The sequence below is a fragment of the Vipera berus genome (assembly GCF_964194415.1).
Source record: "Vipera berus genome assembly, chromosome: 3".
Classification (NCBI taxonomy): Eukaryota; Metazoa; Chordata; class Lepidosauria; order Squamata; family Viperidae; genus Vipera; species Vipera berus.
The window spans coordinates 134610711-134624665 of record NC_138204.1 but is presented as its reverse complement, the minus strand read 5'-3'; the positions used below and the strand labels follow the sequence as shown (position 1 = coordinate 134624665).

The 13955-nt window shown below is 38.5% G+C and overlaps 1 protein-coding gene across 2 annotated transcripts in view; it reads left to right on the top strand.

Moving 5' to 3' along the window:
• The window catches only part of CDH12 (cadherin 12), a gene marked incomplete at its 3' end in the record, with an annotated part of 162084 nt that extends 151763 nt beyond the window's left edge, over positions 1 to 10321 (top strand). For both annotated transcript variants that reach the window (XM_081325119.1, XM_081325118.1), the window contains 4 exons: positions 507 to 628; positions 3237 to 3354; positions 6836 to 7087; positions 9822 to 10321. In XM_081325119.1, the coding sequence (XP_081181245.1) occupies positions 507 to 628; positions 3237 to 3354; positions 6836 to 7087; positions 9822 to 10321 (992 nt within the window). The remainder of the gene's footprint in view (positions 1 to 506; positions 629 to 3236; positions 3355 to 6835; positions 7088 to 9821) is intronic.
• Between the last annotated feature and the right edge of the window lie 3634 nt (positions 10322 to 13955).

Genomic DNA, 13955 nt, shown 5'->3' with positions numbered 1-13955 from the left:
TAATTGCCCCCAACAAGCTGGGTCCTCATTTTACCTACCTCAGAAGGATGGAAGGCTGAGTCAACCTTGAGCCTGGTGGGACTCGAACCTGCACTAATTGCAGGCAGCTGGTGTTACTTAAGGAGGCATTAGCCCACTGCTCCACCAAGGCTCATTATGTTTGCCATGCATAGGTATGTTATCTACAAAATGTGATGATAGTTTGCTTAAGTCTTGTATGTATATGGTTGCTTAATCCTAGACCCCTGGTTATTTATAGTACTTTATACAAAGAAGAATATAATTCCTGCATAAATTATACACTGTAAATGTTTACTCAGTTCCTGCAGAACAAAAAACATGATAAGTGCTTTCTAATAAATATGACAAATTTCTGTGCAGTCATTATATCATTATCAGTCACAGTCCATTTCGTATGAGAGATTTAATATTGTCATAGTGCCATTTAATATTGTCTAGGATAGTACCAATATTTCATGGCCTATTTTAAAATTCTTTTCTTATAGGCAATCCACTCTTGACCAACAAAGTTAATGTCATCATAAATGTCCTGGATGTCAATGAATTTCCTCCAGAAATTGCAGTACCTTATGAATCTTATGTGTGTGAAAATGCAAGGCCAGGACAGGTATATTATTCTTTTTTTAATATTAGATGCACAGTCTACTATATGTGGATATAATCACATACAGTATAATGGCTAACAAACTATAAAAACTAACATAATCTCCTTGAAATTCTATCATTTACTGTTTTATTTATATGCTTATTAATCACTGGTTCTTACAGCCTAGTAAATTATTTGGGAGTGTATTATTCAGTGATAAAAATGATTTTGTGTATTGGATATTTTGCCCAGGCATAAAAGATATTATGCCATTTCATGTGAAAATTTAGAATTTGCTCTCAAGATTCAACCACCAATCTAAAAAAAATGCCTAACACTGATTTGCCACAACTAAAAAACAAAACAAAAAACCCAGATCAATTTCATTAATCCTGTATTGCATACTGACAGGGAAGGGTAGTCATATAATTGTTTATGTACGTTCACATAATAATTTCCCAATAGAACTAGGAGCAACAAAAGAAAAGCAAAAATCCATTAAAGACCAGTGAAATAATGCTTCAATTTTTAAATGTTTTTTGACTTAGTTTTATGTTTAGCTACTCATGCATCTTGCTGGGAAATCCATAATCCAGATGCTAGTACAGAATAGGTTGTCTTTTGTGTCTATAGTTAATTAGGTTCTCTTAATGGAGATGGCTAAAAATAATATCCTTGATGAAGTCTGCAAATTATGGGCTGTCCAGTGGGAAAAAAAGACATTCAAATATCCTGTCTGAATAAAATTTGGGGCCTTGTGGATAAAATAATAGGATATTACATTGGGTTCAGAAACAAATAGAAATATTTCAGAACTGATGTCTATAAACCACATGCCAGTCTCATTCTAATTACTATGATATGCAGTAGTTGATAAATCTATATCGAACATGTTAAAGTGCTCTAATGGAAAGCTAATTAAGACACAGCAGATCTGTGAATATATCCCTCTTGCCAAGAAGAGGCTTCAGTACATGACTAGCTGTGGTTATAATAGACAATTGGTCCTATAAAAGAAATATTTTGTCAAAGAGCACTCCCACCTTTATCATTCATAAACAGTATAATTTGAGCCAGGTTAAGCTATATCACAAACTGGCATATCACCTGGTGAAACTAACCTTATTTGGCTTTGGAGCCTCAGTTTATTGATTCAGAACTAATCCATTATTGCATCCAGATTTCTGTAGACAAAAGAATCAAGAGAAAAGGTGAATGAAAGCTAAATGTCATGAGTGATGAAAATCAACCCAAGAATTTCAGGTAGTAGCTTAATGTAATAGGACCTCAAAATTCAGCAAAGAAAGGCTGAGGCTCTCATAAAAGATACCCCAGTTCCCACAGCAGACCAAAAATACAATAAGTGATCATACAGACAATCACTGAGAGTTCTAAATGTCTATGGAGATTCTCAATCATCCAGGTCATGGTTTATATTTTTTTATCAGGTCTACACTGCATACTCTTTGACCTACCAAGTCAAAGATACTCCTATCACATAAGAGAGTCCATCAAAGACTTAATAAATTTCCTTTTTAATGCATAACTGAGGAAAAAAATAGAGTGTATCAATTATCTTTACACAATAATATAAATTACTTTTTTGCATGGGGATCAAAGTTATTCCAAGTTGTATCAGATTATTTTTTTTGAACTTTAATGGAAAATGGATTCATTGTTCAGCACATTAACGGTGGCTCTTCAAAAGATATATTCAGCTACTATAGAATGAGTCTTCAGACAATCCCTGAACCTAGTTTGTGTGAGTATAAGCTGTTTACCTTGGAACCAAACCTATAAAAACTATAGTTGCTTTGTCAGGTTAAGAAAAATGTTAGGCTGAAATATACTCGTAGTGATAAAGACAACACATTTTAGCCTGTTATAATCCATAATTTGGTCCTGTTTTATAAGCTTTGCCCAATCAAATGTAATGTTCCAAATCCCATAGGCTCTGATAGCTTTTTCTTGTACAACACTGTAGCCCAAAGGATACAAGATACTCTCCTCTGTATAGACCATACATTATTTTTAAAGATCTGTTTCTGGAAACTGCTTGAATGGGATTTGTCCCTTTTATGACATTTGTTCCTGTGACAAAATGCTTAGAAGATACAGTAGATGTGCAACAGCAAATGTCCAAAACAATAAAAAGATTGGCATCAGAATGGAACATTGCCACGCCTGGGCAAAAAAAGCTTACATTCTTGCCATACCATCTCTCTCAGAACTGAAGGCATAGGACAGTCTTTTATCATATCACTAATGACTTGAAATGGTTGTCCAGTCTCTTCTTAAGCATTCACAACTTCTGAAGGCATGTCATTCCACTGATTAATTGTTCTAACTGTCAGGAAATTTCTCCTTAGTTCTAGGGAATGCTCACATGCAACTTATTGCTAGAGATGGATCATATTGCAGAATAATGTCCTTTGAGATGTACATGTACATCTGCTAAATAATTATTATGTTAGACTACATTGGCTGGTCTTGCCCAGCTTGTTAAGATAACTGCATTTCAGCTTAGGGTTAATATCTCACTCTCTGCTTCTATTGCATTGTTTAAGTACAAATTAAGATCTTGTTTTATTTTCATACATTTTTTTTTTAAATTCCATTGTGGGTTTAGGTAATTCAGGTTATTGGTGCATCAGACAAGGATTTGTCTCCTGCCGGGCAAAAATTCTCTTTTCGACTGTCTCCTGAAGTTACTACAAAGCCCAATTTCACAGTCCACGACTTCACAAGTAAGATGGTTTATACTTCAAACAGTTATAAGGACCAGTTTGTTCTATCAGTATTCACCTACAGTTGTTTTTTGATTTATACATGTGAAGTTGAATTATTTCAAAATGTAATTGTTTCTTAGCCAAAAAAGAAGCGTTTTTTAATAAATGAAATGCTTTGCAGGATGGCTTTAGTTCTAGTTCAGATTTCTAAATTTAGCAGTTGGATTACAGTAATTGTTTCCCCTGTACTATGAGAAGCTGCGGGCTAATACGTTGGGCATGAGAAGGGTCTTTTTTTCAGGAAGAGGGACAATTGTGGCAATTTCCCTGAGTGTTCCACAGTGGATGAGGCTGAAGGAATATCTTTGAGGAACAGGAGGAAATGCTGCAGCCAAGACAATGGTTAGGTTACCTTTAGAAAGCATCTTAGGCTTTACTCTCTCATAATTCCCTTAATGATGGAGGGAAGGAAGAGGCACACTCAGACTGGAAAAAAAATCTGTTATGGTAACTTTATAATAAAATTAGCATTATCATTCATAACTTTGCTTTTTAGTCTGGCTTATCTCAAAGGTTTACCTCAAAGGGCTGACCTGTCTGGTTTACCTCAAAGGCCCCATCCACAGTACTGTAAAAGAATCAGGCAGATCTTTTTTTTCCTAGTCACTCTAGGCAATAAAACTAGTAACATACTATCAATACTTATTTTAGAATTGTGCTTTTTCTGAATATTCCTTTCTTGAATGTTTGGTTTCAATTGGCATAACAAAAATGGACCTAGGGCGCAGTGAGAAGGAAGTTGGGAAGAGAATTTGCTTGAGTTTTATCCCTTGCCTTCTCAGAATCTTCAAAAAGACAATAACACATATATTGATCATGAAAGAGTGATAGTGACAATGGCAGAAATTGCTCACAGAGCATGGGTGTCTACAGAAGCTTCCTGCTTTCATCCAAATGATGCAAGTAGCATTATACCACCCCTTTGGGGCATGTATGCATCATCATAATGAACATACAAAAGAGATGGGCCTTGTATCCAGAATCAGAAAAAGGAAACAGAGACAAAGTTTATTGTCCCTAAGATTAGAGCCTTGTTTCTCAACCTGTTGGCTGGGAACTCTGGGAGTTGGCATCCACATATCTTAAAACTGCTTAGATTGAGAAACACTGGATAGGCAGGATCCTTTGATAGCAAGCAGGGTTCTAAAGACCGTATACTATACAGAGGAAAGCCTCTTGGCATAATAATTGCAGGGAGGAACAATTGTTCTTTATTTAATCCTTTCACTATTAATTCTGTGAAAAAGCAAGCAAGCTATGCCAGAAGCTTGTATCAATTCTAGCTTCCCTGGGTTTTGAGTATTGCCGGAAGAAAACAATTTGATTTAGGGTGAGGAATTTGCTGGGAAAAGCTATGGAAAATTAGGAAGGGAATTTAATAGAAATTAATATTTTTTCAACCTGCTTTTTCTTTTTTTCTTTCTCAATCCTCAACCACCAGTTTTTTTGTGGTGGACGCTACAAAAAATTCAGTTTGCTTCTCTGCAATTCTTTTATTACTTTTTATTACAATAAAGTTATTTTACTTTTTTAAATGGCTCTAATTATGCCACTATTATCCCTAAGCCCACCCCAAGCATTCTGTGTTCTTGTTTTCTAGAGAAGAAATGGCAGCAAGAAATATGAGAAAACATCTGAGGAGATAGATGTATTACTCAAAATCCTGACCTAGAATTCTCAAATAGCTTTCTTAATTCTAACCAGATGTGTGATATTTAATGTTTATTGACAAATTAATTTGATTTATCCTTTTGTTAAGTGCTTACTGACTTTATACTTCTTCAAGTAATGAAGAATCTTTTCATTTCTATATTTCTTATTGGAAAAAAATTCATTTACTAAAAGTTTATACATTATTCACTGAAAAAATAGGTACAGTATTTAAGTACTTAAAAATCCTATTTGAAAATCACCATGTATTAATGGCGTACAGTATGTCAAGTCAAGTTGCTTGTGGGAGTTTTCTTAAATATCTTTACATGGATGGGGAAAATCTTATACCTTTTGAAAAATGTGCCTCCAGTGGAAATTAACCAAATAACGAAAAAACCATTATTTTATTCCCTATAGAGCACTAAATGGAAATCAAAGCATTTGAAAAGCAGACTTGGTAGGGATAAGGAAACAAGACACAAGGAAAATATGGCATTCCTCCTTCTTGTGATATTTGTGGCTTTTCTCATTTTTACTATACTTTGATCAGCTTGCTGTCAAACTGAGATGGGTTGTGTGGCAAGAGTTACAATAATTGTTATTTGCCTGGGGAAGAAGGGGGAAGGTTGCATTATCTTCTGTCTTATTTCAATGTGACACTTTGGGTAATGATACAATGGAGGACACCTGTTAAAGCACAGGTGAGATTGACATCAGCTCTGAATCTCCTCCTCTTCTTTCCCTCCCCTTTAATGTTTAATAATGTAAAGCGTATGATGTGATGGCATCCCAGGGCAAATTTCCACCTTATTTAGTTGCTGCTCACAGAGAAAGAAGCTTGCAACCTGTTAATATTACATCCAGTTCTATGCCAAAAATCACCATGAGCCTTGGTGGAGCAGTGGGCTAATGCCTCCTTAAGTAACACCAGCTGCCTGCAATTAGTGCAGGTTCGCATCCCACCAGGCTCAAGGTTGACTCAGCCTTCCATCCTTCCGGGGTAGGTAAAATGAGGACCCAGATTGTTGGGGGCAATTAAGCTGACTTTGTAATAATGCCGCTTGGGGTGTGTGTGAAAGCCCTAATAAGCAGGCATATACATAGAATGAAGGCTACTGCTAAGCTTGTACTGCTAAGCTGAGTCTTCGGAGAAGGGCGGGATATAAATGGAATTAAAAAAAATATCTTTGCTATTTTTTGTTAATCATTCACATTCATTTTATTGGAAAAGAAATGTATTCCTTTAAAAGGAAAGAGAGAGAAAGGAGAAGGCAAAGGAAGACTTTAGAGTATTCTGCACCATCCATGGTTTCCCACACTTCACTTATATTCCTAGGGAAACATGTGGAAAATCCTCATGGTGAGCCTTTCAGATCGGGATGTTGAGGAAGGCAAAAAATAATAATAATGAGAAGATGAATATTAGAAAAATGGCAGCAGTCGTACCTTTCAGCACTTTGCAATAAAAATAATAATAATTTTAAAAAACATCCATATTAAAGTGTTCTGGGCAGGGAAAAACCAATCAAACCCTTTTTTTCTGAGCACAAGACCCCAAGAATAATTTGTCCCAGGATGAATCACCTTATTCATTGTGTGATGCTGGATGTTAGTAAAATAGAGAAAAAGTAAAAAAGCTGACAATTACACATGAGCCATATAATGTTTTAGGCCATTCTCCAGAAGTTATATTTATTTATTTCCTGCATTTTCACAAGATATCACGCTCAGTGCCATTTCTGAACCATGATGATAATGAGAACCGTAACTCAATCCTGTTTTTCAGACAACACAGCAGGAATTGTATCTGGCAGAAGTGGTTACAGCCGCCGACAGCAAGAGTTCTATCTCCTTCCAATTGTCATTGAAGATAGTAGCTATCCCAAACAAAGCAGTACAAACACAATGACAATCCGAGTTTGCAGATGTGACTCTGATGGCTCTGTCCTCTCATGTAATGCTGAAGCAATATTTTTGCCTGTTGGACTCAGCACGGGAGCATTGATTGCAATTCTGTTGTGCATTGTTATACTCCTAGGTTAGTACTTACCTATTTGCATAAAGTAAATTGTATTACCATAGATATTTGGAGTTTTTTCCCCCCCCAGATGGAATAACTGTCAGATTGGTCAAATGAAAAGGTTAGCTGGATATAAACAACTGCTTTCCACCCATTTCCAGATGTTGAGAAATTTCATCAAGCAAAGGCCTGACCTGTGGTTTGAATGTAGCCCTCCTTTGAAATTTGGGAATATTGCAATCAGAAATTTAATAAGCATTCTCAAATCTTATTGAAACATTATAAAGGTGAATCCCACACATATGATAACCACATGGAATGATGAAGTCTCACCTTGAAAGTTCTTGCTGACTAAATTTTAATTTCAATAAACATCTATCATCAAGGAAACTTCCATCATCAAGGAAAGACACAAATTAACCCTGAACCCCTTTTTATTATAATATATAAGATTATATAAAACATAAGATAATATTGAAATAGGGCTACAATAGTGGGCTGCAATAGTACTGGAAAGCCTTTGAGTCATTGGGCTAGCATTTTCTTTTTGTTTGTTGTTACAATTTTTCTTTTGAGTTCTGCACTAATTTCTTTGAAGTCTGTACTCCAGGGGTAGGCAACCTTGACTCTTTTATGACTCGTGGACTTCAAGTGGTCATCACTAGTATTCCTGAGCCAGCTATGAATTCTGGGAGTTGAAGTCCATGAGTCATAAAAGAGCCAAAGTTGCCTACCCCTGCTATACTCAAATGTACAATATTTTATTTAATTTCTAAAAATACCATTATTTAAGTGTGGTCAATAATCACATAATCACTTATGAATAATATTTCGGATGTACTCACTGGGCCCATCTGATGATGATTCTTCTGACCTTCACGCATAGAGAAGAGTCAATGAGAAGTATTTAATTATAAAAAAATGGAAGTGAAATATTAGCGAAGAAGGGAAATTTCAGAGAAGCTGAGGGAGATCTTTTCCATTAATTATCTTCATGCAGAAGATAATGCAAACACTCACCTTCCATTCATTGCTTTTGTACAAGTGGTCTGAGGTTTTGTACAGGATCCAGGAAAGAAAGCTGGCTATTTTAGAACTGATGATGGAATGTTTGGTAATATCTTTGGCAATGTCATTGTTTGCTCATGTATAATATGACAGTTAATATATTAACCAGGGCTGTAGTTCTTGCCTGAAAACAAGCCTCTCTGAAATTCATGGGATTTACCCTATAATAGACCATAACTCATAGGGATAAGAGCCTTGGTGGAGCAGTGGGCTAATGCCTCCTTAAGTAACACCAGCTGCCTGCAATTAGTGCAGGTTCGCATCCCACCAGGCTCAAGGTTGACTCAGCCTTCCATCCTTCCGAGGTAGGTAAAATGAGGACCCAGATTGTTGGGGGCAATTAAGCTGACTTTGTAATAATGCTGCTTGGGGTGTGTGTGAAAGCCCTAATAAGCAGGCATATACATAGAATGAAGGCTACTGCTAAGCTTGTAAGCCGCCCTGAGTCTTCGGAGAAGGCCGGGATACAAATGGAATTAAAATAAATAAATAAATAAATAAATAAATAAATAAATAAATAAATAAATAAATAAATAAAATAATTTGTAAGATTATATGGTTTAGTAAGCCTCCTCATTTTTCCAACCTCTTATCCAGTCTTTAATGCAGATGTTTAAAGAAAGTTTAAAAGATTCTGCAATGGCCATTGAAAACAAGAAAGCACTCGTCTGTACAAGAGACTGACACTGAATTAGCCAACGGTCTGTTAGTTTCCTTCAGTGCTTGATGGAGAAATCTCCTGCATTACCTCTCTGACAGTGAAGACAGAACATCAAAGAAGTATCCCATATGTATATCAGAAATACAGCACAGCTAAATGGTTCTATACCTACTCCACATATTCCCACCATATGTTTAGGAAAAGAACCAAGAACACTTCTTGTCTTGAAGTGGGATAATTAATTGGGTCTCAGTTGGCATGAATGGAGAAAAAAAAAGCTTCCTTCAAAATTCACATATCCCTTCAACATTTCACTCTGGAGAGGGAATCCATTGGATTTAGTTCACGGTGGTTCCTCCATTGTGGATTCTGCTCTTCCTCTAAGGGGTTTGCTGAAAGTAAAAGAGCTAGCAGTTCGTTAATTTATTTCATTTTATTGGCTAAGTGTAAACCTATTCCCAAGAGAAAATGTCTCTTGGCTGCTAATGTTTATTGTAAGCAGTGGTGGGATTCAAATATGTGAACAACAGGTTCTCTGCGTGGATGCCGCTTCCGGAAGTCCATTCTGGGCCTGGGCAACAAAAAATTAGCCACCAGTTCTGCCAAAGTGGTGCGAACTAGCTGAATCCCACCACAGATTGTAAGGTTTCTGAGACCCAAAATAGTAGTAAAGCTTTTCATCATCTAAAGAAAAGCAGTGACCCTCTACAACAATAATTCAGATCCTTATGAGAATTTATCCTGACACATTAAAAACAGCAGGAGTACTCTCCTCTGATACACTTTGTGTATATGTGTGTGTGCTTGTGTGTGTGTTTGTGTGTGTGTGTGTGTTTGTGTAAGATGCAAAATAGAGGTGCACTTTTCAGCATAGCATTAGCACTGAGACTGTTCCCCATCTTGGTACTTTAGATTAAAAAATATTTGGAACTGGATTAGTCAGATCTTAGATCATAGAAGGTGACATGAAGTTGATAGAAAAAGTCATTCCCAATTGATTTCCTGTTTTCTCTCTTGTTTTAGTTATTGTGGTTCTTTATGTGGCCTTGAGACGGCAGAAGAAAAAAGACACCCTAATGACCTCCAAGGAAGATGTTCGAGACAATGTCATTCATTATGATGATGAAGGAGGGGGTGAAGAAGACACTCAGGCTTTTGACATTGGGGCTTTAAGGAATCCCAAAGGAATCGAGGATAACAAAAGTCGCAGGGATATCAAGCCAGATGCTCTCCGCTTGCCTCGCTCAAGACCACCCACAGAGGACAACACAAATATTAGAGACTTCATAAATCAAAGGCTGAGAGAAAATGATGGAGATCCATCAGCTCCCCCTTATGATTCACTAGCAACTTATGCTTATGAAGGAAATGGATCTGCAGCTGAATCTCTTAGTTCTATAGATTCTTTTGCAACAGAAGCAGATCAGGATTATGACTATCTGAGTGACTGGGGACCACGTTTTAAAGTCTTAGCAGAGATGTTTGGAGAAGAAGAAAGCTATAATCCAGATAAAGTCACTTAGCTGGAGGTGGAGGAGGACCATGAAGGAAAAGTAAATCCACTAGTTTTACACACACACACACACACACACACACACACACACACACACACACACAAACAAGCTTTATAGAACAAGTATCATTGATTATAAGAGACAACAGCTGTTTCCAGCAAATTCCTTTATTTATCATACCACAGATCTTGGTTTACTATTTTTCAGGGGAAGAATGTTCTTTGACTATCTTTTTTGTTGTTGTTGTTTTGATGGTAGAGGCTGGGTTTAATTTAATTTAATTTTTAAACTTTCTTATTTTGAAGTCACACTGAGATTGTCTTGGGCCTATTAGCTACAATTTATCGATACAACACAGATAGTAAAATTTTCTGGCATTGTGGTGGAAGAGCGGTAGATTTTTCTTAATTCCACTGAAGTGCCTATTGAAACTCTTACCAGAAAAGTGGAAATAACCGCAGCAACAGACTTAAGGAAAAACAGAATAAAAGAAAGGACATTAACTTTTATCTGGAAACACAAAGGACACCTGCTGACTTCTGATTCTTTTAAAACAATCAGTGTAGAACAGAGAGTAGAATCTGTCAGTGGCTGCAATTTGTCGAAGAAAATGTCAGGTTTGTTTTGGGCGGGGTTCTTTTATTTCATGTTTTTTTTAAAAAAACAAACAAACAAGAAAACAAACTGTCTGATAGGACAACATCTTTCTTATGCTTACATTTCAAAGAGATTTTTTTTGAAAAAGCTAGTATTCCAATTCAAGTTGTAAGATCCAATCTTAAACTGAAACAATGAATATTTAAAATGTTTATCAAATGTTATTCTTTTTTTGAAAAATTAAAAAAATGAGATACAGAAGTATATATGGACATATGTGTTTCCTACTTGGTTGATGTGCTTATTGTACAAGGTTCCTCCTATTCAGAGGAAAGCTGTTGTGTGGCATTTTATAGAGGGGATTATTTAACCATCTCAAGTGATATGCTGGTTATATTTTTGTTCTTTCTTTTGTTTTACTTTTTATCAATCTAGTAGGTTGGCGAAATTGTACATGTAACATAATGTATTTCACATTTGTTTTCTACAGCAGGAAAAAATCCACCTTCATTTCCCCCCAACACCCTTCATTATTTTGATGTTCATTAATAGTTCTGGTTATAAGAAACAATGAAATACTATAGTTAGGGACACAATATCCTTAAACAGGTTTCAGTCATGGCTTTCCTTTTCGGAAATATGAATTAAACCCTAGAAATATCTGCATAAGAATACCATGAATGAGTATTAGTTATTTTTTTTTAATTCTTGGCTTAGCAGAATTTGATCTCTTAATCATATTCTTGAAGTTATCCTTGTTTGACACACTAATAAAAAAATTGGACAGATGGTCTATTATTTGTCAGGTTAATCATAATCATAATAGTGAAGTTGGAAGGGACCTTGGAGGTCATCTAGTCCAACCCCCTGCTCAGGCAGGAAACACTATACAATTTCAGACAAATGGCTGTCCAGTCTCTTCTTAAAAACATCCAGTGTTGGAGCATTCACAGCTTCTGGAGGGAGGTTGTTCCACTGGTTAATTTTTCTAACTGTCAGGAAGTTTCTCCTTAGTTCTAGGTTGCTTCTCTCCTTGATTAGTTTCCATCCGTTGCTTCTTGTCCAGCCTTCGGGCAATTTGGAGAACAGCTTGAATCCATCTTCTTTGTGGCAGCCCCTGAGATATTGGAACACTGCTATAATGTCACCCCTCGTCTTTCTCTTCATTAAACTAGACATACCCAATTCCAGCAGCCGTTGAAGTACTCAGAGGTACACACAGCACACAGAAATTTTCTGTTAACATACAAAAGCTATATCATTGGTAATACCACATGTGAAAATGCACATACTCACACACTCTGCTATACTCTGGCCAAGAGCAGGTTGTGGGCAGGACCAGAGCTTTATTGGGAGTCTTCCAAAAGAGACTCATAATATATAGTTTCTCCTTTTATTCTTGTTCAGCAGTGTCCATCACATTCCTTTGTTCCATTCTATTTTGTCACTCTTTTGTTGACCTGCTAAGTTGCTAAATTTATTTATTTATTTATTTATTTGTTTTTATAAACCGCCCTTCTCCCGAGGGACTCGGGGCGGTGTACAGAGTAAGGTAGGTATACAGATTGAACAATAGTGAAAAACAATAGTAAAAACAAACTGGGACCCCAATTAGAGCTATCAGGCCAGGCCGGACTGCTGGAACAGGTAAGTTTTTAAGTCGCGCCGGAAGGTGCGGAGGTCGGGGGCCATCCGGATTTCGGTTGGCAAGCAGTTCCAGAGTGCTGGCGCACCCACTGAGAATGCCCTCCCCCTGGGGGCCACCAGCCGACATTCCTTGAGCGGTGGCACCCTGAGGAGGCCCTCTCTGTGGGAGCGCACAGGACGGTGGGGTGCAGACATTGGCAGAAGGTGCTCCCGTAGGTAGTCCGGACCCATGCCATGTAGGGCTTTGTATGTCATTGTTAGCACCTTGAACTTCACACGGAAGGCAACCGGAAGCCAGTGCAGTGCACGGAGGAGAGGTGTGATATGGGAGTATCGGGAGGCTCCCAAGAGTGTCCGTGCCGCTGCACTTTGCACCAGTTGAAGCTTCCGAGTGGATCTCAAGGGCAGCCCCATGTAGAGAGCGTTACAGTAGTCTAGGCGAGAGGTCACAAGGGCATGGGTGACTGTACGTAAGGCATCCAGGTCCAGATAAGGCCGTAGTTGGCGAACTAGTCGAACCCGGGAGAAGGCCCCCTTGGTCACCGCTCCTATGTGATCTTCCAGGGAGAGCTGCGAGTCTAGGAGGACACCCAGGTTGCGGGCCCTATCAACAGGGGGTAGTAACTTGTCCCCGATGTTAAGGGATGGGATGTTCTGAGTATCCTGGCTTGCCGGTACGTACAGCCATTCAGTCTTGTCCGGGTTCAGTTGAAGCCTGTTCCTCCCCATCCATTCCCGGACCGCTTTCAGGCAGCGGGACATCACGTCGAGGGCATCACTGATGTTGTTTGGAGTTGAGATGAAAAGCTGGGTGTCATCAGCATACTGATGGTACCCTACTCCAAAGCTGCGAATGATCTCACCCAGCGGTTTCATGTAGATGTTGAACAGGAGAGGCGAGAGGATCGACCCCTGGGGGACTCCGCAAGCGAGAGGCCTCGGGGTCGACCTCTGTCCCCCTGCCAGCACCGACTGCGAGCGACCTTGGAGAAAGGAGGAGAACCACCGCAGAACCGTGCCTCCCACTCCCAGTCCCCTGAGGCGTCGCAGCAAGATACCATGGTCGATGGTATCGAAAGCCGCCGAGAGGTCTAATAAGACTAGGACAGAGGAATGGCCCCTGTCCCGGGCTCTCCAGAGATCATTCATGAGAGCGACCAATGCCGTCTCCGTGCTGTAGCCCGGCCTGAAGCCCGATTGGTACGGGTCTAGATAAACCGCTTCATCCAGGATCTGAGGAAGTTGGTGCGCCACCACGCTCTCAACAACCTTCGCAAGGAAGCGAAGATTGGAGACTGGACGAAAGTTATTCAAAGAGGATGGGTCCAAGGTGGGCTTCTTGAGGAGAGGTCTTACCACCGCCTCCTTCAAGGCGGTGGGGAAGTGACCCTCACTCAGA